Raw genomic sequence first — 25,581 nt, 5'->3', positions numbered from 1 at the left:
TAGGACAGTGCTCTGCCACCTCAATGCCGGCTCCGCCCCCTGTGGAGCGTCTGATGACTCTGCCCTGCACTCTGAAAGAAGAAGCCTGCATCGCGTAAACAAAGTGCTCAGAAACCGGACTGGACTAGGCAAGGGCCCCCCTGGCCTGGGAGAACAAAAGATTTGCTGTATAAATGTAGGAGCCCTGCTCCTAAGAAATTAGATCCGCTTTTGACCAAGAAGAATCTCTGCCTGAGGAGGAGGCACCGGGAAAGCTGTAGGAGGAAGACTGTCCCTGTCCTGGGGGATTGGCCTGCAGTGGTGACCTTGCTGCCAAAGGGGAGAAGAGAAACTGTTGCTGAAGACTTTGCTTTATTTTTACTTTCAAGACTTGTGCTTTTCCAAAACGATCTCCAAGGGCTTGGAACTGAGCTTGCCCCCTGAACTGAGCCCCAGGACCATTGGGCTCTACCTGATCTTCACTCGCCTGCCGCTGGACTGTGGTGTCCTTTCCCTCGCCGGAGCTGTGACCCTCGTGCCCCAGTCCCTCCCTGAGCCGTGACCAGGACTGCTTAGCCGCCCCGCCTTGGGAAGAGCCTCGCTCGATCGGAGCCGCATCCCCTACGCTGTGCTGGGCTGCCCCTGTCACCTCGCTCGCTGGAGGCTCACTGTGCACCTTCACCCTCCCGCCGGAATCGGCGTTGTGAGCATCTCCAAGCCTCGGACGGCCCGGACGTAATCTGCGTGCCCGGCTGCCCCGCTTTGTTCACCCGCCACCTGCAACACCCTGCTCTTGTCGTGAGCCTGAAGATCAGACCCCCATCGTGAAGTGTGGGAGCCTTGGACGCCGCCTCGCCCTTCTGTCGAAGAGCCGCTGAAATCCCGCACCCGCCTTTGCGTCAAGAAACAAGGTACTGTACTTACGAACTCGACCGCGAGCTCGCATTGGATCCAGGGTCCGCAACGTTCTGATTTCCCTGTCATCTGCCGTGTGCTTCCCGGTCGCCACCTCAGCACGAAGTGCGCTGAGACCCACAGTTACCTTGGGCCGCCTAAGAACTTTCCGTAACAAAGAGAACTTTACCGTATTCCTAAGAATTGTGGCCCCATCAGTTTAACGTTACTGGGCCTTGTATTGAATCTGCTGAATCTACATAAAAGCTCATTTTTATATACTTCCTGATAGGTGTCCGTTTGTGGTGTATGCAAGGGGTTTACTGTATGTGTAATTGCATTTGCTTAACCGTGTACGCCTGAGACTTAGCCTAGACTGCTCGCGCCACGCACCTAGAGGGTGAGCAGGGGTTATTCTGGGGAGTCATCCTTCGCCCTGACAAGAAGTAAAGGGTCCCTGCTTGTTGTGGGTACACACCTGCGCCAACCAGAGCCCCCTCATTTCTATCAATGGGGGGTAGTAAACTATGGATTACGGAGGTTTACAGGTAAGTAAACATATAAATTAATAAAACGAATTTCGTTGCGTGCACTGCATCACCAAATGCGATGCAGTGCATGCAACGAAATTTGTTTTATTAATTTATATGTTTACTTACCTGTAAACCTCCGTAATCCATAGTTTACTACCCCCCACCCTGCCCCTCCCCACGTCACCGCCCTGCAGGTACTCCTACTACCGACCGCGGCTGGTTGGTATGCTCCATTCATACACGGGTGGGGGTACGCTCCATACATACATGGGTGGGGGTATGCTCCGTACATACACTGGTGGGGGTTCGGCGCGTACATCCGCGGCCGGGGGGGCGTTTGGCGCGTACATACGGGGGCTGGGAGGGGGTGTTCGGCGCGTACATACGAGGGCTGGGGGGGGTGTTCTGCGCGTACATACGGGGGTCTGGGGTGGGGTGTTTGGAGCGTATGCGGGCACATGTCTCCATGGTTGCTATAGGAGTTCGGTCCGTACGGTGTTTTTTCCATACGGTTGTGAAATCGGAAGGACGGGACGGATCATACTTGCGCCGTCGGACTTCATTTTTCCGATTCGTACGGTAATTCGTCCGAGGATGTGTCGGACACATTTTCCGACCCGAGGACGTGTGGGGAAATTTTCCCAATGCGATTCGTATGGACTTTTTCCAATACGAATCGTACTTGGCAGTTTGTACGCTACTTGTACGATTCGTACGGTAAAAAATCCGGATACGACTCGTACGGGGAAAATTTTCCAGGATCGGAATCGGCCCCTTAATGTTCTGTGGAATTCTCTGTCAATTGTCGGGAAAGGCAGCTGTCTTCCAGTGCAATACGCAGAAGTTTGAAGAAGGCCTCCGAAACTGGCTATGCTTCCAGGACAGCGTCTTCCTTTGTTGCGTTGATACAGCACAATTTTATATACCTTTGGGCTCAGGTATAGTTGTCAAGAAGATTGTGCTGCGTGTCGTATGGCCTTTAGATATCAGCTGAATGTGTATTCTTAGAGCTTACATCAGTACTTCAAAGTCAAATTAAGGTGAAACCCATATGGTTCCACAAGAACGACAGAGAGGATGGTTTCCAAACCAAGAAGGTTTATTAGCAGATTATTCAAAGAGACAGTCTTAGTCATGTATTTAATCATTTGTCATTTTAAGCACATGTTTCATAAAGGTATTCAATCCAACAGAATAAGATTAGGACAATGGTAACAAATCATTTAAAGAGTACAAAATGCAAAGCAAAGAAAGTATCAGTTCCATAAAGTAACTTCCCTAAACAAGGCATTTAAGGATGGCAAAAGGGAAATCCTAAGTAGAAGGTGTCAGTCTGAAGGCAACCAAATAAAGGTTCAGGGCAAGCAAGAGTTTCACTCAAGAGCCAAGAATATGCAATATCATCAGAGTTTGGCAAAAGTCTTCCCTTATCAAAGTCAGGACAGGGTCTCCTAAAACTATTCAAAGACACCGTTAAGTGCTTTGCATTCTCCCCAGAACTTCTTGCCACCAACTCCTCTGAGCTGGGACTAATCCGGTTTTGCCATCTTCTTAAAACATGTAAACTCCCCTCATAGCTATCATCGAACGCTCAGAGCTGCATGACTTTGGATGTATCAGTGGTCAGGATTGCTTGTACAAGAGGTAACTTCTTATCCACCCGCACGGTGTAAGTGACAACTAACTGTCAATTCAAATAATCTACTCTAACATTCTCTAAAAAAAAAACGGTAGGCTCCTCTATTAGATACGTTTGCTGCTGAGAAGGAAATTGTGAAAGCATATTTCGAATTTAACATTATGTTATATAGTGAAAGACCTTTGAACTGATATCCCTCGGGATGAGTGTTGCGCTTTAGAAGTAAATTAATTAAATAAATAAACTGCAGGCGCGTACTTGCAGTTAGGCCAACATTAAAAATGTGCATTTGGTTAACATAAATATACTATAAGCTAATGATTATACTTTGATTACACATGGATTAACATGTGATTAATAAGGATTATAATGAATTTAATTTTCCGTACTCCAGGGGTCATGATGAGCAACAATACAACACATGAATGGAAGGTTGAGAGAGGACGGTCTTGTGTTAGCTAGGGATTTGCCACTGTCCTTAGAGCAGTGAGTTCCTCCACCAAGATCTCATCTTGGTCTCCCTTGCTTATTGTCCCAATATTTAAGGAGGGAAATCAGTAGGACCCTGACTGCTCGCACCCGTTTTCCCTCCTGATCTCCGCCGTTCAGGTGCTGGGCCGCATCCTGCTCTCCTGTTTGCAGGCATGGGCATAGGAGGGAGGGGCATTATCTGATATCCAATATGGGTTCAGGAGAGGGATGGGGACAGAAGACCGGTGTATTAACCGGAGTCTCTTTCATGGGAAATATACAATCATCAAGCACAGCATTCTTTATCAGGGCTTCATGGATTTGTCCAGTGCATTTGATCGTGCATCCCATTCGAAACTGCATGATCATGGAAGGCTTGGGCATAGATATAGAAGTTATTAACAACATTAGAGAAATGTATTGGGACTACAGCGCTCCTCCTAGGTTCAGGCTGGGTGGGGTTTGCTCTGAATCCTTTAGGGTGCACAGGGGTGTTAGACAAGGCTATGTCCTCACACAGTTCTTATTCTTCCTGTACACTAATCATCTGGAAAATGACTTAGTTCCAAGGTGTGGGGACATGCTCCAGATTGATAATCGCCCAATACCATCCCTATTGTACGCCGATGACGCTATCATCATGGGCTGTACACTGGTAGCTGTGCAGCATCTTCTAAATGCTTTTGTTTCCTTTATGGAGGGGCTAGATGTGAAGATTAATAATACCAAATCTTTTGTTATGTCTTGCTGCTATAGGTTGCCCGAGGCCTGTTTTCAAGCTGCAGGTAATCCCAGTTATCATGTGACTAACTTCAACTATCTGGGGGTAACCTTCAACTGCAGTGGGTCCAGGTCCCCCAGATAGAATATTGAAACAATCAGCTTGCAAGGAGTATTAATGGAGTGTTTTCTTTTGCTGCCAAATTGGGCACAAGATTGCTCACTCACAAATTGGCCATTAATCGTGGTAAATGTGTTGGACTGACTATCTACGCCACAGGGCCGTGGGGCTCTCATTCGCTCTCGGCACTGCAGATGACTGACTATAAATTGACACGCCTCCTCTTGGGTTTACCACTGTCTGCTTCCTCTTTCATCACACACAGGGAGTTAGGGCTTCATCACACACAGGGAGTTAGGGCTTCATCACACACAGGGAGTTAGAGCTTCATCACACACAAGGAGTTAGGGCTTCTTCACACACAGGGAGTTAGGGCTTCATCCCACAGAGGGGGTTAGGGCTTCATCACACACAGTGAGTTAGGGCTTACGCACATTGAAGATGTTTTAAGGTCTTGTCCATTGTTAATGTGGTGCAGGATCTGGGTGAATCAGGCGCTCTCTCAAAACAGACTGCTAATTATGGACTGCCAATATCTTTCATGGTCCCTAGATATTCCCTGGCTGAGGGGCGTCAGTGGACTTATTTGAAGAGGCCTTGCGATCCTTGCCCACAACAGCCAAAAAGACACTCAGGGATACGTGCTTTATGTTCTGGGTTGAAGAAAGACAGGTCAGGATGTCTGCATTCCCCTCTTTCATCCATTATTTGCATCTTGATCCCCCAAGCGCCTGCAATCATTTATATCATATCACGCACAGCACTAGCAGCACTTTATTTTGATAGGTTCCACCTTAATACATTCCACAGACTAATCACCATCCCCCAGTGTATTGACTGGTCACGTGACCTTGTGCCCTGCCCATGTAATGAGGTAGGCAGCTCAAAGCACTTTACATGCAATGTTGTTTTGCATTTTTTATTCTGCTCAAGAATCCATGGTTCTCAAACCTTTATTAATTAAGCTTTCCTTGTGTCGTTGCACAGAAGCTTTGCTCTTGCTACAATCTTTGGGATCAGAGGAGATTGCTTGTACTGTTTATTCCTTTTCGAGTTTGGTGCTCAAGACAAGCAAATTGCACGGGCTGCTCTGCCCATAAGGATGCCATTTATTTGCACTGAGGCCATAGACTCATTTTAATCCTGTTTCCCGTATTGATTGAATAATTGTTACTGTTCAGCTGCATTTAAATCTATCGGGAAGATTTACAAGCCCCTTGCGTCACTTTTGCGCCGTCGTTGCGTCACTTTTTTGATGCAGCGGTGGCCTAAAAGTAGCGGCCCATTTACAACGTGACGCATCTAGGGAGATGCGTCACGCTGTAAAGCCCTGTGTCACATTATACCTGCGTCAGGTATAATGTATGCAGGGTGGGCGTTCCCATGCAAAAAGCCATGTAGAACTGACGCAGTGAATTGTACAGCATTTCACTGCGTCACTCTATGCCTTTGCTGCATCTAAATCCCTACGCATGCTCAGACCAGTCGTAAGGAATGATGCAAGTTTTTTTTTTAATGGGACTCACCTCTCTGTTGTGACGCATTGCTGGAGTTGCGTCACTTTCATGACCAACTCCAGTAATGCGTCACTTTTGGGTCAACAGATGTGTCAGAATATTTGGCGCATCTGTCAATCCTTGCGCCATGGTGCGCCGTATTGTAAATACAGCGCATCCATGGTGATGCAAGGGTTTTGGATGGTGGCGCAGGGAAAGTGACGCATCTCTACAGATGCGTCACGTTCTTGTAAATCTGCCCCTATGTATTTTTTAGATTCTTACAACAGATGTTTTATTCTTGTAGCATTACATCAGGAACTGAAACCTTCGGCACTGTATTTTTTGTGTACTACGATATTATCCTGGGATGTGATATGGTTTTTTTGTACAGGAGGTGTCTCTTCCTGCACAAAAACAATACTGTTTACAACGCCGGCACTCTTGCACCAAGGTGAAAGGGTACCAGACCAGCATTGGTGCTAAACAGCACATTGTGCGCCTGCAGTGGGAAAATAAATGAATGTGCCATATTATGTTAAATAGGGTGCTTTCCTGCCCTTTCCTAGTCACACAGAGCAGCGCAGCAAGGACTTGCGGTACTGCATTGCGTGAAATTTTGATAAAGATGCCCCTAGGTCATCATGGAGGAATGATAGGCCACCTTTTCAACAGTGGAAAAATGAAACATGCATATGTAAACCAAAGGAAGACCAAACTGCAATAAAGGGAAGAATCAATATACATAAAGGGTATCCTACTCCAATCCTATATGGTTAACATCCTTGAACTCCTTGATGCTCTGGGACTCTATACCAATCGTAGATATCTCCACATTCAACCTGCAAAGCCCCCTTATACCTCCAGCATCTTACATGACCAGGTGACTTGAGAGGAGACCACAGCAAGTTGTACTGGGTGTGTTCACACATATGGAATTATTGATTGCCGAAATCATCTCTGAGCTATCTAAGACAATCTCTTGCCTGCGGACATTAGATACTACTCTGGGATGCAACTTCATCTAAACATCTGTGATTGTTATTCATTATATAACGTAGTATTCAGTGAGATGGCGAAGAGAATACATGATGTAAACCTTTGAGAAAGATGTTAGGTTAGTGGCTATTTTATTGTTGCCACAACTGACTTTTTCATTATCCTTACCAATCCATACCAATCAGTTATTGTCTATGGTCAGGGAGTGTTTTTGGAGGAGCGATCTTGCATTGGTGGCTGTTTGGGGCTGCCTTTTGGGAGGTAGCCATAGGGTGTTCTACAAATAATGTAATCATAAATGAGGTCAGTCTCAGTGGGGTGACACTTTCCTTCAAATATAAAGATGAGGTCTGGATATGTTGCTTTTGAAATGTATAATTTGATCGATAGATAATTGTCCTTTTATGGATTTAATTCCGACATATATCAACTCTTATGCACACTAAGTTTATATTTCTTGGCAGGTGACTAATTGCAACCCTATATGGTATATCGTCATTTGTAAACTTTGAGAGTGTTTAGAAGCACAAGGTTTGGAAAATAACTGTTGCTAGAGCATCTCCATCTAAAGATATTTTCATTTTGCTCCATGTTTCCTCTTGCAGCATACATATCTTCTTCCTTCCTCTTTATGTCTCTGTTCAGCTTTAAATAGCATCCTCAGGTCAGTTCATGTAGTGGTTTGGGGGTGAAGGCCTTTTAGGTAGTGTTGGTAATACGTGCACATATGGCTCTTCATAGTATGACAGATCTTCTGGTCTAGATGATACTGGGTATGGCATTGGCATTCCTGAAGGCTGTCCTGAGGTGTTCTCAAAAGACGCAGGGTAGTTGTGCTGCACCGCAAGTACTGGCTGCCAAAACAAGACATTGTTATCAGTGTATATTCATATTGTTAGTGTCTTCATCAGCTGCATCACATAATAGATCATCAACACGTTACTTTTGTGGACCCCACACCAAGTACTGCAATAAATTCTCAAAAATTGATCTGGCATTCTTAAATCCATGTCCAGTTGTACAGTGGACAATTTAGGAATGTTGAAAGGCCTCTGCATGGTTGTAAATTGGAATTCACAAACATGTTCAAGCAATAATTCAGGAGTATACTACTATTGCACATTTGCAGGAGTACTGTGGAATTATTTGGGAATTGCTGATATTTATATTTATTTACACAATTTGAAAGGGTTGAAATATATAGATGCAGATTACAAATTTCCAAGTTTCAGCTTTAAGTATTCCTTTACCCCTGCCCTGCCTCTCCCATAATCCAACACAAGTCTCACTTCCTGTGCTGGCAGAGAGGAGAAGAATGCTTGGAGGTAGTCGGTGGAACCAGGCAGAGCGGAGAGCCCGACCCAAAACATCCTTAACTTAAGTTTGCCATGGGATTAATTATCGGTGGTGAAGCAAAGGGAGGATTGAGTACTCACCCATTGTCTTGAAGACCTCGGCTGACAGTCTTTTCCGCCAACATTTAGGTCTAGCACTAGCCAAGACCTTTTGATTTTAGTGAAATTCAATAAAACTAAGACATAGACAAGATGCTGAACAGCGCTAAACATAGCACAACACACTAAAGCAACAACATAAAAAACACAATCTACTGCTTCAGCAACACAACAAAAAGAGCACAACACAGAAAACATAATACAAAATTCATCAAAATAATTCTTCAACACAGCAAAACAACATGTAAACACAATACAACATTCAAACAAAAGCCACCAACACAAACAAACAACACAAGAACACAACACATCAACACAACGATATGGACACCAACAAGTAAATAAACAGAAACACCTAACAGTACACAAAATCTAAACAACACACTAAAATTCCAACACAATGCAACAACACAACCGAACTGCTGTGTTAAGGTATTGTGTTACACACCATTAATGTGTTGCTCTTTTTGTTGTATCATGTTTTGTTGTTTTTGTGCATTTTGAGTCATGTTGTCACAACCAGAAAACGCAAGCAACCTTTGGCTTTCATGACTCACACTATTTAATTGTGGACTGCAGGGGCTTTCTAGGAGAGGCTTCAGTGGTGTGGTTGGTTACTTCAGAGACATTTTAAAGCATGGGCAAAGAGGGCATTTGCCCAGGGCCCACAACTACCTTGGGGCACTTGTGAAGGTAAACTATGTCACCTATTTCTCTATCACAACCTCTCTCACTCTCCCCACCTTCCTTTACCTCTGACACTGGTCTCTCTCTACGCAGTGCCATCTTAAGGATTTTGGGGCACTGGCAAGACAGATTTCAATTGTTTTTGTGTGATCCCGTTTCTCAAGTTGTAACATATATTCATTATCGTTTGACATCATGCAAACTTAAAATAGTGGGAAATGTGCAATAAAATTCGTAGTCGTATTGCGCAGGACCCCCAAAATAATTAAGATGTTCAGATTTACAAACATATGAGGGATCATTAAAGGCATTGCACAAGTGGGAGGATGCTCTGTGGTGTTTGGACAAAATATTGAGTTTTAAATATTATTAAACAGATATATCAGAAAAAAATGTATTGTGATACAAAAATATCATGATGCAGAAATATTGTTGTCAAGAATATCAATATATTAGGTAAGTAATATCGTTGTTATGAATTTCATTTTATTAAATACTGTTTTCAACAATGTAGTTGTAAAAAAATCGTTTTCTAATTATTTTAATATGTTTTAGTTCATATAATAATTGTATTTGATGCTATTGTATGCATAATTGTTATTAAGTTTTTAAAATATAGTTTGCAAATTTGAATGATTTCGATTTTTCAATTCAATTGCAAATAGTATTTACACTTTTGTGGTGGATTGTTGGGTATGTAGGGGGATCGGGTGAGAAGTTAATTAAGCAATAATTAATTATTTATTAATTAATAATTGTTAAGTATGTTTGTGATTGATATTAATTATGTACATTATACAATACTGATTTATATTAGTTTTATTTTAGGTGCAGGGTGCTAGGTTTGTAGGGATATTGGGTGGGACATTAATTAAGAAATAAATTAATTATAAACAGTTAATAATGTATATGAATATATTAATATTTTATTAAGTCTATACATTGTTTAATGATTATATATTTTAGTTATTGTTTAGGTACAGGCTGCTTGAGTTGTAGGGGAATAGGTTGGAAAGTTAATTAATAGTGAAATATTAATGTATTATTAATTATTTAATTGATTCTTAAGTATGTACATTACGTAACACTGATTTATTTTAGTTATATTACATTTGCCAGTTGCTAGGTTTTTAGGAGTATAAGATGGGAAGTTAATTAAGTAATAATTATTTAACTAATAATTTTTCATGTAAAGTTAATTTTTTAATTGAGTAATCATCATGTATATAGTGTAATAATTATATATTTTTGCGATATTTTAAATGTGGGCTGCTGAGTTTGTAGGGGTTTAGGGTGGTAAGTTTATAAGGTAATAAATAATTAACAATGAGTTGTTAATTGTTAAATTACTATTTAATTGATTAATAATGATGTAAATTGTGTGATACATATTTATTTTAGTAGTATTTTAGGTGTGGGCTGCTAGGTTTGTAGTGGCATCGAGTGGGACGATAGGTAAGTAATAAAATTACAATTATTTTTAATTTCTAATTGATAATTATTAACAAAATGTTTATTAATTAGGTAAATTTCTTACTTCGTTTTAATATATATATATATTTTAAAAACGTTAATTAATATTCTTTATTTTAAGAGTTTTATATTTTTCTTAATTAACAGTTATTCAGATATGTAACGTGTTAGCGGTGAAGTACTTTCCCTACTGTTGCACAGACTGAAGTGGCAATAGTAAATGTAATCCCTTCGAAGTCCAATGCTTTCCCTACTCTTCTTTATCTTTTCGATGGGGGCAAGATGGCCGCTGGTGGTGTGTAGTGACCAGTCGCACTCCTCTCCTCCTCCTGATTCTACCTGAAGATGAACTAGAAGATGTGATGATACCCCGTGACCTACGGAATGAAACCCGATTATCGTTTAAAAGGAACTGGCTTTGAACTCACTAGGTTTTTCATCAAAAGGGTTGCCGAGCTTCCGATAAGGATAATTCGTTTCTTATTAGCGAGATCATTGAAAACGGCAGCCTCTACCTTGGGGCGGTACAATATGCCGCCACGCATCATCAAAGGGAGCGAGGCAGCCAAAGAGAGCCACACGAAAGAACGGCCTGATCGGCAGGATCGACCGGATCGGGACAAACAGGACAAACAGGACAAAAAGGACAAACAGGAGCCAAAGAGTTCATCCTCGCGTCCCAGCAATGCGCTTACCTCGAAAAAAGGCGCCGGGAAGAAAGCTGGCGGGATCCAAGGCGCTGACGGGCTCCAAGCGAACCTCATCGGGACGTCTCTCCAGGGCGATTCACGAGACTCTCGAGAGGTAAGAAATCTGCGGTCCAACAACGTGGGAGGTAAAGAAATACAACTACGGCAGCCCTCTGTGGTCGAGAGCTTCCCGGTGATGACTACATGCCGCTTGGAGAGACGAAATGCCGTTCAACAGTCCAAAGGGTACAGCATGAGCGGCGCCGAAGCGCAGGACTCCCGCGAAACGGGGGTTGCTAAGCAACCAGATCAAGCACCGGCATTGGAGCAGTCTCCTTCGGCTGTGTGTAACTTAGCCGAGGGGGTTCCAGCGGAGCCTGAGCGATCGGTAACTTCCCTCCCGGGCCCAGAAGTACCAGTTTTAGCAGCGGAGGACAAGGTAGAGGTGAGGCAGCTGCAGCTGCAGGGTTTGGAGTCGGCTTACACAGGCTCAGGTGGGCCATTTCCAAGGGGTAATCCCAAAGAGAATGATGAGCCGCACGGGGACAGCCACGACGAGGCAGGGGCTGAGCAGGCTAATAGCCAGAAGGCAGGCACGGGGTCAGAGATCTCCCTGGAAGGGAGTACCTCAGCATGTTCATTGTTGGACCCGGTCAGTGGGTGTGCTTCGCCTGACTATTTTTTCTCACTTAACGAGGATTCAGAGTCTGTAACTCACAGTGACGACAGCTTTGGTGAGTCTTCAGCCTCAGATGCTAGCTCGGTCCCTCCAAAATGCACTTTAAAGAAACGCAGATCCCGTAGGAAGCCAAATTCTCTAGAAAGCCCTCCTAATCCAACGAAGAGACTTTCATGGGATTATTCAGCTACGTCACAGCCATACCAGGAGGGGAATAATATGGCTTCTGGTGGAGAGGAAGTACCTCAACCTAAAACGCAAGAAGCCTCAATGGATCTATTATTTAGTACTCTGAAAAGTATGCAGAACGAGGCAAGGGCCGATGCTCGGAGATCAAGGCAGGGGTTCAACAAAATTCATAACTCACTAAGGAAAATCAATAAGCTGTATGAGGAGGCCTCTGAGAGAATTACTCAGGTTGAAGAAAGAACGGGGAGGCTTGAAGACGAGCTAAATAGTTTACAAAAAATGAAGGAGGCGCAAAATAAGGTATCCGAAGACATGCAGTGGAAGTTGGAGGACTATGAAAATAGACAGCGCCGTAACAATATAAGACTTCTGGGGATTGATGAGGGGATTGAAGGCCAAGATGTAAGGGTGTTTGTTGTTAACCTTCTTAAGGGTGCTTTCCCAGAGCTTTCAGCTTGGCAATGGGATACAGAAATTCAGAGAGCGCATCGATTTCCTCTGGCCCCTAGGCGTACCTCAGTGCAAGATACGAGACCTAGAGCTATTTTGCTATTTGTGGGTAACTTTCTACTAAGGCAACAGATTTTGGACAAAGCTAAACCGGACTCTAAGCGTACCTTCAACGGGATCACGTTCTTCGCAAGGCCGGACTTCTGTCATGTCACAGTAGAAAGAAGGTGGAGGCTGAGGCAATTGATAGCACCAATACAAGCCTTGGGCTCGCAAGCTTTCCTGCTGTATCCTGCCAAACTAAAAATAATCACCAAAGGCCAGTTTAAAGTGTTTTTCTCGGAAATAAAAGCTAAAGAGTATATGGTGGAGGTGCTGGGGTATAAGGCCACGGGGGCTCACTAAAAGATAGAAAAGAGGGACTGGATGGGATGGGAATATATGGTTTTTCATAATGGGAGGAGGGGGCGACAACTGCACCCCTAAGCGATCACACATAGGTCATGCTTGACCTATTTGCCTGTAAGGGGGGGTGGGGGGTGAGGGGAGGTTCAGGGTGGAGGGGGGGGTAGGGGCTCAGGGGGAGGGGGGGACAGGTAAAACACAGTTTTTTTGGATTTCTTGAGCACAGCATAGGATGCTATATCTCTGGTCTACTTATTTTACTAACGGTATTGTTAAAAGGTATTCATGGAATATACCAATGACGTGTAAAATAGCCTCAATTAATATTTGTGGCCTCAATGATGTTCAAAAAAGAGTGCGAGTGTCGTCTTTATTGAAAGCAATGAAGTTGGATTTAGTATGTCTCCAGGAGACACATGTAGAGGGGGCTAGGGGGTTTCTCTTGGAGCAACTGGGGTTCTCCTTATTGGCTAATACTAAACAGGGGACTAAAACGAGGGGAGTAGCGGTTCTAGGCAGAAATAGAGACACAATAGTAGTCAGGAAAAAAGAGGAATAGTTGGGTAGGTGGGTATTATTGGAAGTTAAATTTAAAGGGGAGAAGTTTACGCTGGCTTCAGTTTATGGTCCCAACGAAGATAACCCCGAAATGCTTCAGTTTCTGGATACAGAGTTGGCTTTGTGGCCTGTACCGATTATTTGTTGTGGGGATTTTAATATTCACTCTCAGGTCGGGGCTACGGGATATACTGGTAGAAAGAAAAAATCTTTTAGGGCTTTAGAGGATCTCTTAGTACACAACTCGTTGATTGACATGTGGGCCGCTACTCATCCATTTTTAGATGGCAGTACTTTTTTTTCTGCTCCCCATAGGGTTTTGGCAAGATTAGATTATTTTTTTATATCCAACTCCTTGCTGAATAGGTCACAAATAGAGAGGCACCCTCGGATCATATCTGATCATAACCCTCTGATTCTAACTATTAAAATGGGCTGTCAGCAGGGGAAGCCCTCAGTTTGGACTTTTGAAAGGGCACTTTTAAGGGAGGAAGCTTATATTCTTCATATGAACTCCTGGATTAAGAACTTTTGGGAAATTAATAGAGGGTCAGTAGACTCTGGGATTGAATGGGACACCTTTAAGGCGGGCATACGGGGAGAGACGTTGAGTTACTCATTGCACAAACAGAAAAAGGAAAGGGCAATGTTTAATGAATTAACAATAGAAATAACTAAAGTGGAGGAAGAACTTTATTTAGCATTACAGGCCCAAAGATTAGTTGAGCAGTTGAGTGTAAAATGAATCTGTTTAAAGGCAAGGGCCTGTGAAAATATTGCTACTAAGGCAGCTGCTAGGTATTTATCAAACAGAGAGAATGCTTACGAGATGAGCGAAAGAGTGGGGCACCTTTTGGCTATCCGCTCTAGACAAAAAGCCTCAGCAGCAGAGATCAAAAAGATTGCGGACGTTCAGGGTAATATGATTACGGACTCAGAAGGGGTAAGAGATGTGTTTAGGCAGTTCTACGAAGACTTATATAGAGCAGATAAGGTTTTAGATATGGGACAGATCTTATACTATCTCGATAATATTCAGCCAACAATTCTCTCTGAGGAAGATAAGGAGCAGTTAGAAGCCCCATTCAATCTGGAAGAAATTTTGGGTGCACTCATCGATCTTCCTTCAGGTAAAGCCACGGGCCCGGATTTAATCCCAGTTGAATTTTATAGAGTATTCAAGGACATATTAAGCGATATATTGCTATCTACTATGCTTCAGGCGCAGTTAGGGGCCTCTATTCCTAAGTCTTGGGGGGGAGCAGATATTATAGTCATTCTGAAAAAAGGCAAAAATTCTCTGGCAGCTTCATCTTATAGACCCATCACCCTAATGAACTCAGACGTTAAAATCTATTCGAAGGTGTTGGCAAAGAGATTGGCGACTATTATCGAGTCCCTTGTCAGCCCTATACAGCACGGCTTCATTCCAGGAAAGGGTACCACTCAACACATCAGACAGGTGCTTACGCTCTTTGATGCCGTCGAGATCCCAAGAGACCCTATGGCAGTGTTGTTTTTGGACGCCGAAAAGGCATTTGATAGGGTCTCTTGGGATTTCTTATGGGCTGTCTTGACTTGGTTTGGATTTGGCGAGGTTTATATTAGAGCCATTCAGACTTTATATAACAAACCCTCGGCTAGAATTAGAGTTAACAGTGGCCACTCATCCATAGTTCAAATAGAAAGAGGGACTAGGCAAGGATGTCCGTCTTCCCCTCTATTATTTGCGCTGTATATGGACCCTCTTTTGCGCAGGCTCGTTGTTAACGTTAACATCCCACCGGTAATAGTTAATAGTTCGCATTTTAAGGTGCAGGCATATGCGGACGACGTTGCAATCATTACAGCTAATCCTACTCTAGCTATGTGCGCAGTAGAATTAGAAGCTTGGGATTTTGGTCAGGTGTCAGGGTATAGTCTCAATAAAACGAAAACACAAATAGTTAAAAATTTATATGTCATATGTAATGATTATAGGGTAACTAGCTCGGCAGTCTATCTAGGGATAGAGATTTCGGCAGTTTTGGAGAAGGTGGAATATAACTCCATTAATGGTGAGACTAAAATTAGACCTCGATAGGATGAATAATCTGCACCTTTCATTATTAGGATGTACAAACGTTATCAAAATGATTGTATTGCCTAAATTTCTATACCTGTTTTGCGCAATACCTCTGTTTTTTGGTGCACATTGGTTTCAGGCTTTGGAATTGGTACTAAATAGATTCATTTGGGCTCATGGAAAGACTAGGAGAGCGTACAGATTTATGACTCTTCCAAGGGATAGAGGTGGGTGGGGCGCCCCCGACTTTAGGCTATACTATCTGGCTACCGCACTGCAATATATGCAGGGATTAATTGGTGGAGGGGAGCACCCTAGGATCTCCAAAATGTCAACTGAAGTGTATTCTATAGTCTTGGGGGCGGAGGCGGAGAACTGTTTCCTAAAATGCACGGACTTTGCATACTTTAAAAGAACAAGGTTCAAGACAGTCATTGCTGCTGTTAATATCTGGACAGCCTTTTTGAAGAGATCTGGATTGGGTAGATACAACAGATACACCCGCTTGTTTAAGAATAAATCTTGGCCAGGAGATATATTTGCAGACTCAATTTTTGCATCCTGGGATCATAATGGGATCAGGAGGATAGGGGATATTATTGGGCTGGATGGAATGATGTTATTTGCGGATTTAGTTACCAAATTTCACATAGATTCAAGGACTTTTTTCAAATATCTACAGGTTAGAAGTTTTCTGAATACCAAGCGCGGTGGGTTGATAGGGTTTAAAAACAATGAAATATTGGATATGATCGAGAAAGGGGGAGATTGCAATATACGTAGTTTCTATGCTTGCCTTCTTACTACTAAGAAAGACGATTTGGTCAAATATAGTACTAAGTGGGCCGCGAAGCTAGGTATTGAAGCGGTTTGGTTTCAGGAATCATTGGCTCTCGGCCATACGGTTTTATGTTCAGCACCATTACAGTCACAGCACTATAAAACTATTTATTTTTTATATTATACACCAGCTAGAATTGCGCAATGGGGTGGCACCGTAGGGACAGACTGCCCACGGTGTAATCATGTACAGGCGGACATAATCCATATCTTTGCCACTTGTTCTCAATTGGCTACTTTGATTAGGGAGGTAGAGGGATTTTTAGTGAGACATCTAGGTATCCAAATTAAAATTACACCCATGGTGGTTCTTTTGGGTATAGTAATAGATGGTCAGGCTACTTGCCAAGAGTTTGTCTTTATTGCTATGGCAGTTTTTCGGTTGTTAATAGCAAGAGCCTGGCGTGACAAAGCTGCTCCCACTATGAATCAATGGTTGGCCAACCTGTTGTTTGCCTACAATCTAGAAAAAGGGATTTACGAAGGGAAAGGTCGAAGGGGGAAGCAATTGGGTCTGAGAATTTGGGATCCAATACGGAAATGGAAAGAACAAGTGGTGTAAATAGGGTGGCTGAATATGATTCAATTGCTTGGATTTTATTCTCAAAAGAAATTGTGATAATGGCTGTATTGAAGCTATATATTGTTTATAATAACTGAATTGTATATTTTCATTGTTAGTTTATTGTCGAACCCTATGCTGTGCTGTATCATTATATCTGGTATAATTTTTTTTTAAATATAAATAAATAAATAAATAAAAAATAATAATATTCTTTATTTTAAGAGTTTTATATTTTTTCTTAATTAACAGGGTTATCCAGATATGTAACGTGTTAGCGGTGAAGTACTTTCCCTACTGTTGCACAGACTGAAGTGGCAATAGTAAATGTAATCCCTTCGAAGTCCAACGCTTTCCCTACTCTTCTATAGATTGGAGAGAGAATAGTAACTCTTACCCCCTCTGAAGTCCAATGCTGTCCCTACTGTTGCACAGACTAGAGTGGGAATAGTAAGTATAATCCTCTGAAGTCCAATACTTTCCCTTCTCCTGCACAGACTGGAGTGGGAATTATAAGTCTTACTCCTCTAAAGTCCAACGCTTTCCCTACTATTAAACAGACTGGAATAGGAATAGTAAATTTAACCCCACCGAAGTCAACACTTTCCTTACTTTAGCACAGACTGGAGTGGGAATAGTAAATCTTCCCCCTCCAAAGTATAACGCTTTACCTACTATTAGACAAACTGAAGTGAGAATAGTAAATCTTCACCCCTCCGAAGTCTAAAGCCTTCACTATTGTTGCAAAGACTGGAATGGGAATAGTAAATCTCATCCCCCTGAAGTACAACGCTTTTCCTACTAGTGCGTTGTTTGGAGTGGCAATAGTAAATCTAACCTTTCCGAAGTGCAACACTTTCCCTAGTGTTGTGCTGTTTGGCATGGGAATAGTAAATTAAACCCTTTCTAAGTCCAATACTTTCCCTACTGTTGAACTGACTGAATGGCAATAGTAAATCTTACCCCTCCGATGTCCAACGCTTTCCTGCTGTTGACAGACTGGAGTGGGAATAATAAATCTTATCCCTCCGAAGTCGAACCCTCTCCCTACTGTTGCTTAAACTGGGGTGAGAATAGTAAATGTAACCCCTCCTGAATCAAATTATTTCCCTTCTATTGCGTAGAATGGAGTGGGAATAGTACATCTTAACCATCCGATGTCCAATGCTTTCCCTACTGTTGCAGAGACTGGAATGGGAATGTTAAATCTTACCCCTACTAGGTTCACCAAAATTTGTAATATTCAATATACTATCTAAATTAATTCATATATTTTTGTTATTGAATTGTTAATATTTTTATGGCTTTATTGTAAATCTATTTTTAGAAAGCTATATATATTTATATATATAAATATATATATATATATATATATATACACACATATATATTATCTACTGCCGGTCGCCAGTAGATAGTTATAGTTAGGACCGAGTTCTAATAACGAGTTTGAATAACTTTGGCACCGGTTGACTTATCTTTGTGAAATTTTCAAAACTAATGGGGCGCTCCGCTCAGCTCCTACCCTGAAAGTCTTGGGGTGATTCGTCAAGCGGGGGCTGAGAAAAAAGGGGGGTCCCAAAACGCGTTTTCCCCATGCATTTTCCCATAGGACCTTTAGTCGAAGGTACAGCCCGAACGGCTGAACAGAATTACTTGAAATTTGGCAAAGAGGTAGTCCTCAGGTGAGGCATGTGCCTGTTGCATATATGGTGTCAATCTGTTCAGTAGTTCCTGAGAAAATTGCAGTGAAAAGTACATAAATATCTATAAGCGCGTACTAAATGTCCGCGAGCGTAATTCTGATTGGTGGTTAGATGTCAGTCAACATTCCAATCAGGAAGTGTCGGATGCCATTTTGTGTGTGACAGTGAAAAAGAAAGGTGGAGAACGTGAAAAGCGGGCAGGGTAGAGAGTGCCTGATCCCCTAGCCTTTGTCAGGGGGTCCCTGAAGGATCCCGAAGGGTGAAAAAACATTTCATTTTTTTTCAAAAAATCGCGGGGTGCGCGCACCATGCGCTCACCCTCCAGCCACCATTTTGAGTTTTAGAGGCAGAAGAGAGCTAAAAACACAAGCGGAGAGCGTGAAGAGGAGGCAGGGTAGAGAGTCCCTGACCCCCTAGGCCTTCTCAGAGGGACCATAAAAGACCCCTAAGGTCCAAAAAAAAACAAAACATTTTTTATAAATATTGCACCGTGAGCGCACGGTGCGCGCATGGCGGCAACAAATTATTTAAAAAAATAGAATTATAGATCAAGTTTAAGTGTTTAGATGTTTGTTGGCTCTAAAAAGAGCCGTTGTGTTCATTGAGTGTTTTTTGGTACCTACAAGTAAGTATCGATGCACAGTCTAAAGTTCAAGAGGAAGACTCTGTTCCCTTCATCTGTGAAATGTACACCATCTCCTCTATAAATGCCTTGCATGTTGTAACGCAAGTTGTTGTGGTATATAGAACCCATACCATAGTTTCTGAGGAAAGCAGAAACAGACTTATTGACGTGCTTTTTTGCTTTCTCAAACTGCGGACAACATTGGTTGGACCAGTTCCACTTTTGACTTTGGCATATATTAGAATATACAAAGGTAGTTTGTGGAAAAAGTGACATCAATTGCACAAAGGTGTCCTTAACAAGCATTTCCAGACCTACCCCAGTTAAAGTGCCTAGGTCATTTCCACCACAGTGCACGATTATAAGGTCAGGCTGTGGGAGATGTAGGAAGGATTTCACCAAAGGCATTAATTGGTGCCACTTTAACCCTCTCTGACCAATCCATTTAATGTCTACATTTGGCAAAGCAAGGTCTTTCAGAATACCTCTTTTTTCTGCATACTTTTCACTCCAGTAGACATAGCTATGACCTACAATACACACTGTGAACATCTTTCAAGGAGATCTGGATGCACTCAGAAGGTGTCTTTCAGTAGAATGGCAATATGAAAAGAAAGATAGTTGTAAAATGGAGGCTTACATACTTTTTTTTAATAAAAAGAACTCATTGGCTGTTTCAGACCATTCAACACTAAAAACTAGGCTGTATGTTTACATTTTTAAAAGCATGTTTTGTATTGGTTCAGAAAAATGTGTTCCCACAGAACATTACTTTGGATATGCTATTAGGTTTGAAAAGTCAAGCACTCTTGCTCTTTGGATTAGAAACATTGTGTGCTGAACTTCTGACCTCTCTGCTCACACCAGTGTTCCATGATCTGTTGCTATGGTAGCAGGCAGAAGTCATGTTGGGGGTAGGAATCATTTGGAAAGGGTTGAAATTTGCAACCAATAGAAATGTGTGTTTCCATTTTAAAAAATGTGGGAAGCAATGTGATTTGAAGTTAACATGTATATGTGTGAAAAAAGAGAGGGAAAGTTTGCCATTTATTGGTTCTGGTGAGAGGGGTACAGCTCAGAGATTCTGGCTCTGATAATCTGCTGTGTGAGTGGCACATTTCTTTCTCAACTAACTACTTTTAAAGGTGAGTTATGAATTTAAGAGGGGATGTATGTGGTGTATTTTGATATAAATAATAGAAATTTGTTTCTTCTTTTAAAGTTGTGTTTTACATTTTATGTTTTGGAAGATATTTAACTGCCTTGAACTTGTAAGATATTATGGAGTATGTCTTCACCATAAGTTAAGGTGTACTGGTATCACCCAGGAATACTATTTTGTGCCTAGAATCACATCATGAGTCTGTGTGCACACAGGAATTGTTGTCAGAGATTTAATTTTTGTTGCTCTTGTTCTGTAAGACTTGCACTCGTAGGAAAGGGGCAGCTTGTTTTCTTGAACTGTGATGGTTAGCATTCAGCACAAATCACTATCTCACAGATGAGAGGCAAATGCTAACACATTTGAAAACAACAGGGTAGATTTTCCTTCCAGTCCTGCAATGGGTGAGGTAGTTCCTACATGTTCAAAACTCCAATTAACCCTTACCACATGTGCTCTTACATACATCTCTGCAGTCTTCATGCAGTTGTGGAAGCGTCCATGCAGATCTCTCTTGCACCTGACAATACACAGTCTCCAGAAACACACTCTTAGCACACAGGCAGCTGCTTCTCCTGCACTCCCATGCTTACTATTCAGCACTGTGTGGTATTTCAGATAGCAGTGTGTAACGCTAACACTTTCAACATCACCAAGGCTCATTTCCTTTGCTCTAGTCTAATCACTCACCCAGGTTCCACATGCTCATGGTCTCAAGTAGCTGTTAGGACATGTGCTCTTTTCTGCCTCTCTAAACTATAAGGAAAATGTGTCAGGCTGTTACAGTAATTATCACTTGCTCTACCGCAGTAGTAAATGTGCTTTGAAATTGCCAATCAAATATTGTTTTCTACCTAGAACCACACCATGAGTCTGTGTGCACACAGGAATTGTTGTCAGAGATTTAATTCGTGTTGCTCTTGTTCTGTAAGACTTGCACTCGTAGGAAAGGGGCAGCTTGTTTTCTTGAACTGTGATGGTTAGCATACACCACGCATCACCATCTCACAGATGAGAGGCAAATGCTAACACATTTGAAAACAACAGGGTAGATTTTCCTTGAAGTACTGTAATGAGTGAGGTAGTTCCTACATGTTCATAAGCCCAATTAACCCTTACCACATGTGCTCTTACATACATCTCTGCAGTCTTCATGCAGTTGTGCATGCGGCCATGCAGATCTCTCTTGCACCTGACAATACACAGTCTCCAGAAACACACTCTTAGCACCCAGGCAGCTGCTTCTCCTGCACTCCCATGCTTACTATTCAGCACTGTGTGGTATTTCAGATAGCAGTGTGTAACGCTAACACATTCAACATCACCAAGGCTCATTTCCTTTGCTCTAGTCTAATCACTCACACAGGTTCCACATGCTCATGGTTTCAAGTAGCTGTTAGGACATGTGCTCTTTTCTGCGTCTCTAAACTATAAGGAAAATGTGTCAGGCTGTTATAGTAATTATCACTTGCTCTACCACAGTAGTAAATGTGCTTTGAAATTGCCAATCAAATATCGTTTTCTGCCTAGAATCACACCATGAGTCTGTGTGCACACAGGAATTGTTGTCAGAGATTTAATTTGTGTTGCTCTTGTTCTGTAAGACTTGCACTCGTAGGAAAGGGGCAGCTCATATGATAGGATTTGAAAAGCTCAAAAAAAATATAGTAATATATTTAAATTACATAAATGTATTTTTTTTTAGTTTCCTTTAGGTATTGCTGAACAACACTGAAATAAATTAAACATGCCTCTAAAATCAAGAAAGAGAAAAGAACAGCAAAAACATCTATATTTGAAGACAACTGGACAACAAAAATTAGTTGAAGAACCTCATGTTGGAAAAAAGAAAAAGTCTTCTGGTAAGCAGACTAAGGATTTTTTTAAAAATATCGTCAAACAGAAAAAATGTAAAAAATATATCCACTGCAAATAGTGTTTCAAGAAGAAAACAACAAGGCAATAGAAAGAAAATACTAAATGCTAATGTACAATGAGAAGCAAGAAAGAATGACTTAAAAAGAAAAACAGAATTTCAAAACATTCGTAAAAAAATGTTTCAGAGAAGAGTGATGTTCAATTTGTTAAAGGATGTGAAAAAAATATAGGAAGAAAGCAATATTTTATAAGAAAAAGAAACATATTGAATCAATTGTTGCAAAGGCTTTGGAATTAAAAAGAAAACTATTCATTTTAATTTTGAACAGGATCCGTACATTAGATAAATTAGTCAATGTAATGAAGTCAAAAAGCAAAAGGAAAAGAGTAGTGAAAAAAAATAACTTTTGTAATGTGTTCTTAGGAGAATGGAAGCATAGTTCAAGTACTGAACCATTTGTTAATGAAGAGAGTTATCTTCAAAGTAATAGTTTGCTGCATGCAGTTGACACCAGTGGTCGAGCTTATGAAGTTAATGATGGTTGTGTAATGGAAAAGGAGAAAATGGTTCCAAGAAATGAGGAAGAAGTGTTAGCTGATGAGGTTATGGGGAAACGTCCTAAAGCCCCAGTGTACACTTGGAATTGTAGAAGTATTTGTACTGTACGGCAAGAATCTATTGATAAATTACGTGACTTTCTAAGAGAGAAAAAAAGTGTTAAACAGAAGATTAAGGTGCTTCAAAGACTAGATCCATGCAGAGTGAGAAAGAATACTGGTTTGCAAGGACATTCTCTGGCTTGTCTTTCTAGGAAAGTTTGTCAAAGTTTTTTTCACCATTTTAGAATGCTGGCAGTACATCATACTGAAATGAGAAAGTTTGTGAGAAGATTGTATTTTGCTAAAAGTCCAGCACTAAAGTTAAATGAGTTGAATCGTGCTCTGTTGCGTGGATCTGTATCAGATGTAGAGAAGGTTACTGGTGATATTCAGTTTTGTTACTTTGGTCCAGAACAAGAAAGTGCAGGAAATGACACAGTTATTGAGGAAAATGTGGAAGAGAATGTAGAACCCACTGTTAGTAAAAATGTTGAAGATAAAATGACAAAATTTACTATCATCTCTAATGAAAGACCAAATATTACTTGTATTTGTTGCCGGAGAAGCCATTATAAAACTCAAACAAGGAATGTTGATCTCTATAAAAAAAAGTGAAAACGAAAATAATTATAAGTGGAAGGATTTTGCTACATATTTATTTCAGGAAAATTGTTTTGATTTGGGTGAAGATCAGCGTATTTGTAAATACTGTTATAACAAGTTAGAAGAAAATAAAATGCCAGCTAGAGCTGTACATAATAATTTAGAATTGGTTGATATTCCTGCAGAACTTTGTGATTTAAATATGTATGAGTCTATACTCATTCATTGTGTCCATCCGTTTCAGACTATAGTTCGTATGGAGCCCAAAACAGGTAAATTACCTCCTTCAGATTTACAAAGAGGTTTAAAAGGAAGAGTTGTCTATTTGCCATTAGATTTGAAAAAAACATATTGAAACAATTGATGCAGATAGTTTGGAAACTGAACCATTAGTTATTCTGGTTAATGGTGTACCTACAAAGAATAAGAAAAATTGGCAGGAGCTAGTAGATGTACGAAAAGTACAAAGAGCAAATTTAAAAAGAAATAATAAGTACTATGAATCAATTTATATGGATGAAGATGAAGAAGTTTTACTAGCAGACACAGGAATACCAACTGGGCAAATTGAAAAAGTGGATAAGTCAAAAGAAGAAGAAATTTATGAACATGTCAGCATACATCCTCTTCATTCTAAAGAAGTTATGGGAAACACTATTGATCTGTTCCAGATGAAAAAAGCAAAAGAAACTCCCGTGAATGTATGGGAGGAGAGCTTGGAAGCTCGTTGTTTTCCCCAGCTGTTTCCTACAGGAAAAGGTGGACGATATGATGAACGTCCAGTACAGATTCCTGCTTCTGAATATCGGACTACAAGATTATATGCAGAAGATCCAAGATTTCGTCAAAGTATTCCTTATTTGTTCCATCTTTTATTTGAAAGTGACTTGTCTGTACTATCTTATGCAGTAAATCACATTTTAAAAACTGGAGTACATCTACATAATGTGTCTGCAAAGGATTTTATGAACAAAGTGCAACAGCGAGATGATCATTTGGAATCTCAATTGATTAATCTGATGGCTTTTCAGCGTGGAACTAATGAATTCAAATATTGAAAACATCCAATACAAGACAGCAGGAGAATTGTGCTCATTGGATCCGGTTAATATTTGCATATATTTCAATCATAGATTTGAAGCTATGATGTCCTTCATCTGCAATAAAAAAAATCCACCTCTTGGAGAAGTTGTGGATTTCTTTGGGAGAAAAGAGTGCCAAGCAAGAGGTGCTCCTCATATTCATATGCTGTTGTGGATCAAGGATGCCCCAAAATTTGGAACAGATTCTGATGATGCAGTTTTATCTTTCATTGAAGAATATGCAACATGTGCTATACCTAAAAGCACAGAAGAAAAAAACTTAAAAGAGCAAGTTTTACGTTTCCAAAGTCATCAGTATGGAAAATACTGTCGACAAAAGTACAAGAGTAAAGATAAATTATACACAAAATGTCGATTTGGATTTCCACGACCTGTTCTTTCAAAGGGAAGAGTAAACAGTTTTATGTCAGCTGTGCGACATACCATTACAAGAAAATCTCCGAAAAATACCTACAACCTAAGAAGAAAAGAAGAGTCAAAATATATAAATGACTAAAACCCAGTCATTTTATCCATGTGAAATGCTAACATGGATATTCAGTATGTAGCTGACAATTCTATTGCTGTTGCTCGGTATGTCACATCTTACATCACTAAATCTGAGAAAACGGAATTGAAAGAAATGTGGGAAGAGATTATCACGACAAGACTGTCAGTAAAAAGCTATACAGTTTCAGTTTAAAGATGTTATCGCATCGAGAAATTGGGTCATACGAATGCTCAGATAGGTTATCATCTGCAAGTCTGTACTCCAAATCCAGAAGAATAATTTGGGTAAGTTTAGGCCTTGCAGGAATGCGAAATCGGGTACTGAAATCTATTCGAGAAATTGAATATTTAGCAGAGAACGAACCAGAAAGTACAGACATTTTGAAAACAAATATGTTGGACACATATTACCCAAACAGAAGTCATCATCTTGAGAACATGTGTCTCTATGAAGTGCTGCAGAACTACATTTTTACACGGAATGCCACAGAAGACATCAACAATGGAAAATA

The 25,581-nt window shown here is 41.1% G+C and overlaps 1 protein-coding gene across 1 annotated transcript in view; it reads right to left on the bottom strand.

Annotated features, from left to right (window-relative positions):
• Window positions 1-2,490: 2,490 nt before the first annotated feature.
• LOC146853833 (membrane-spanning 4-domains subfamily A member 4A-like) overlaps window positions 2,491-25,581 on the bottom strand; it is a 221,238-nt gene continuing 198,147 nt past the window's right edge. The window contains exon 7 of the mRNA XM_085651829.1: window positions 2,491-7,706. Within this exon, the coding sequence (XP_085507955.1) occupies window positions 7,518-7,706 (189 nt within the window). The 3' untranslated portion in view covers window positions 2,491-7,517. The remainder of the gene's footprint in view (window positions 7,707-25,581) is intronic.

Source organism: Triturus cristatus, chromosome 4_1, assembly GCF_964204655.1.
Source record: "Triturus cristatus chromosome 4_1, aTriCri1.1, whole genome shotgun sequence".
Taxonomy (NCBI): Eukaryota; Metazoa; Chordata; class Amphibia; order Caudata; family Salamandridae; genus Triturus; species Triturus cristatus.
This window is presented reverse-complemented; position numbering and strand designations above follow the sequence as displayed.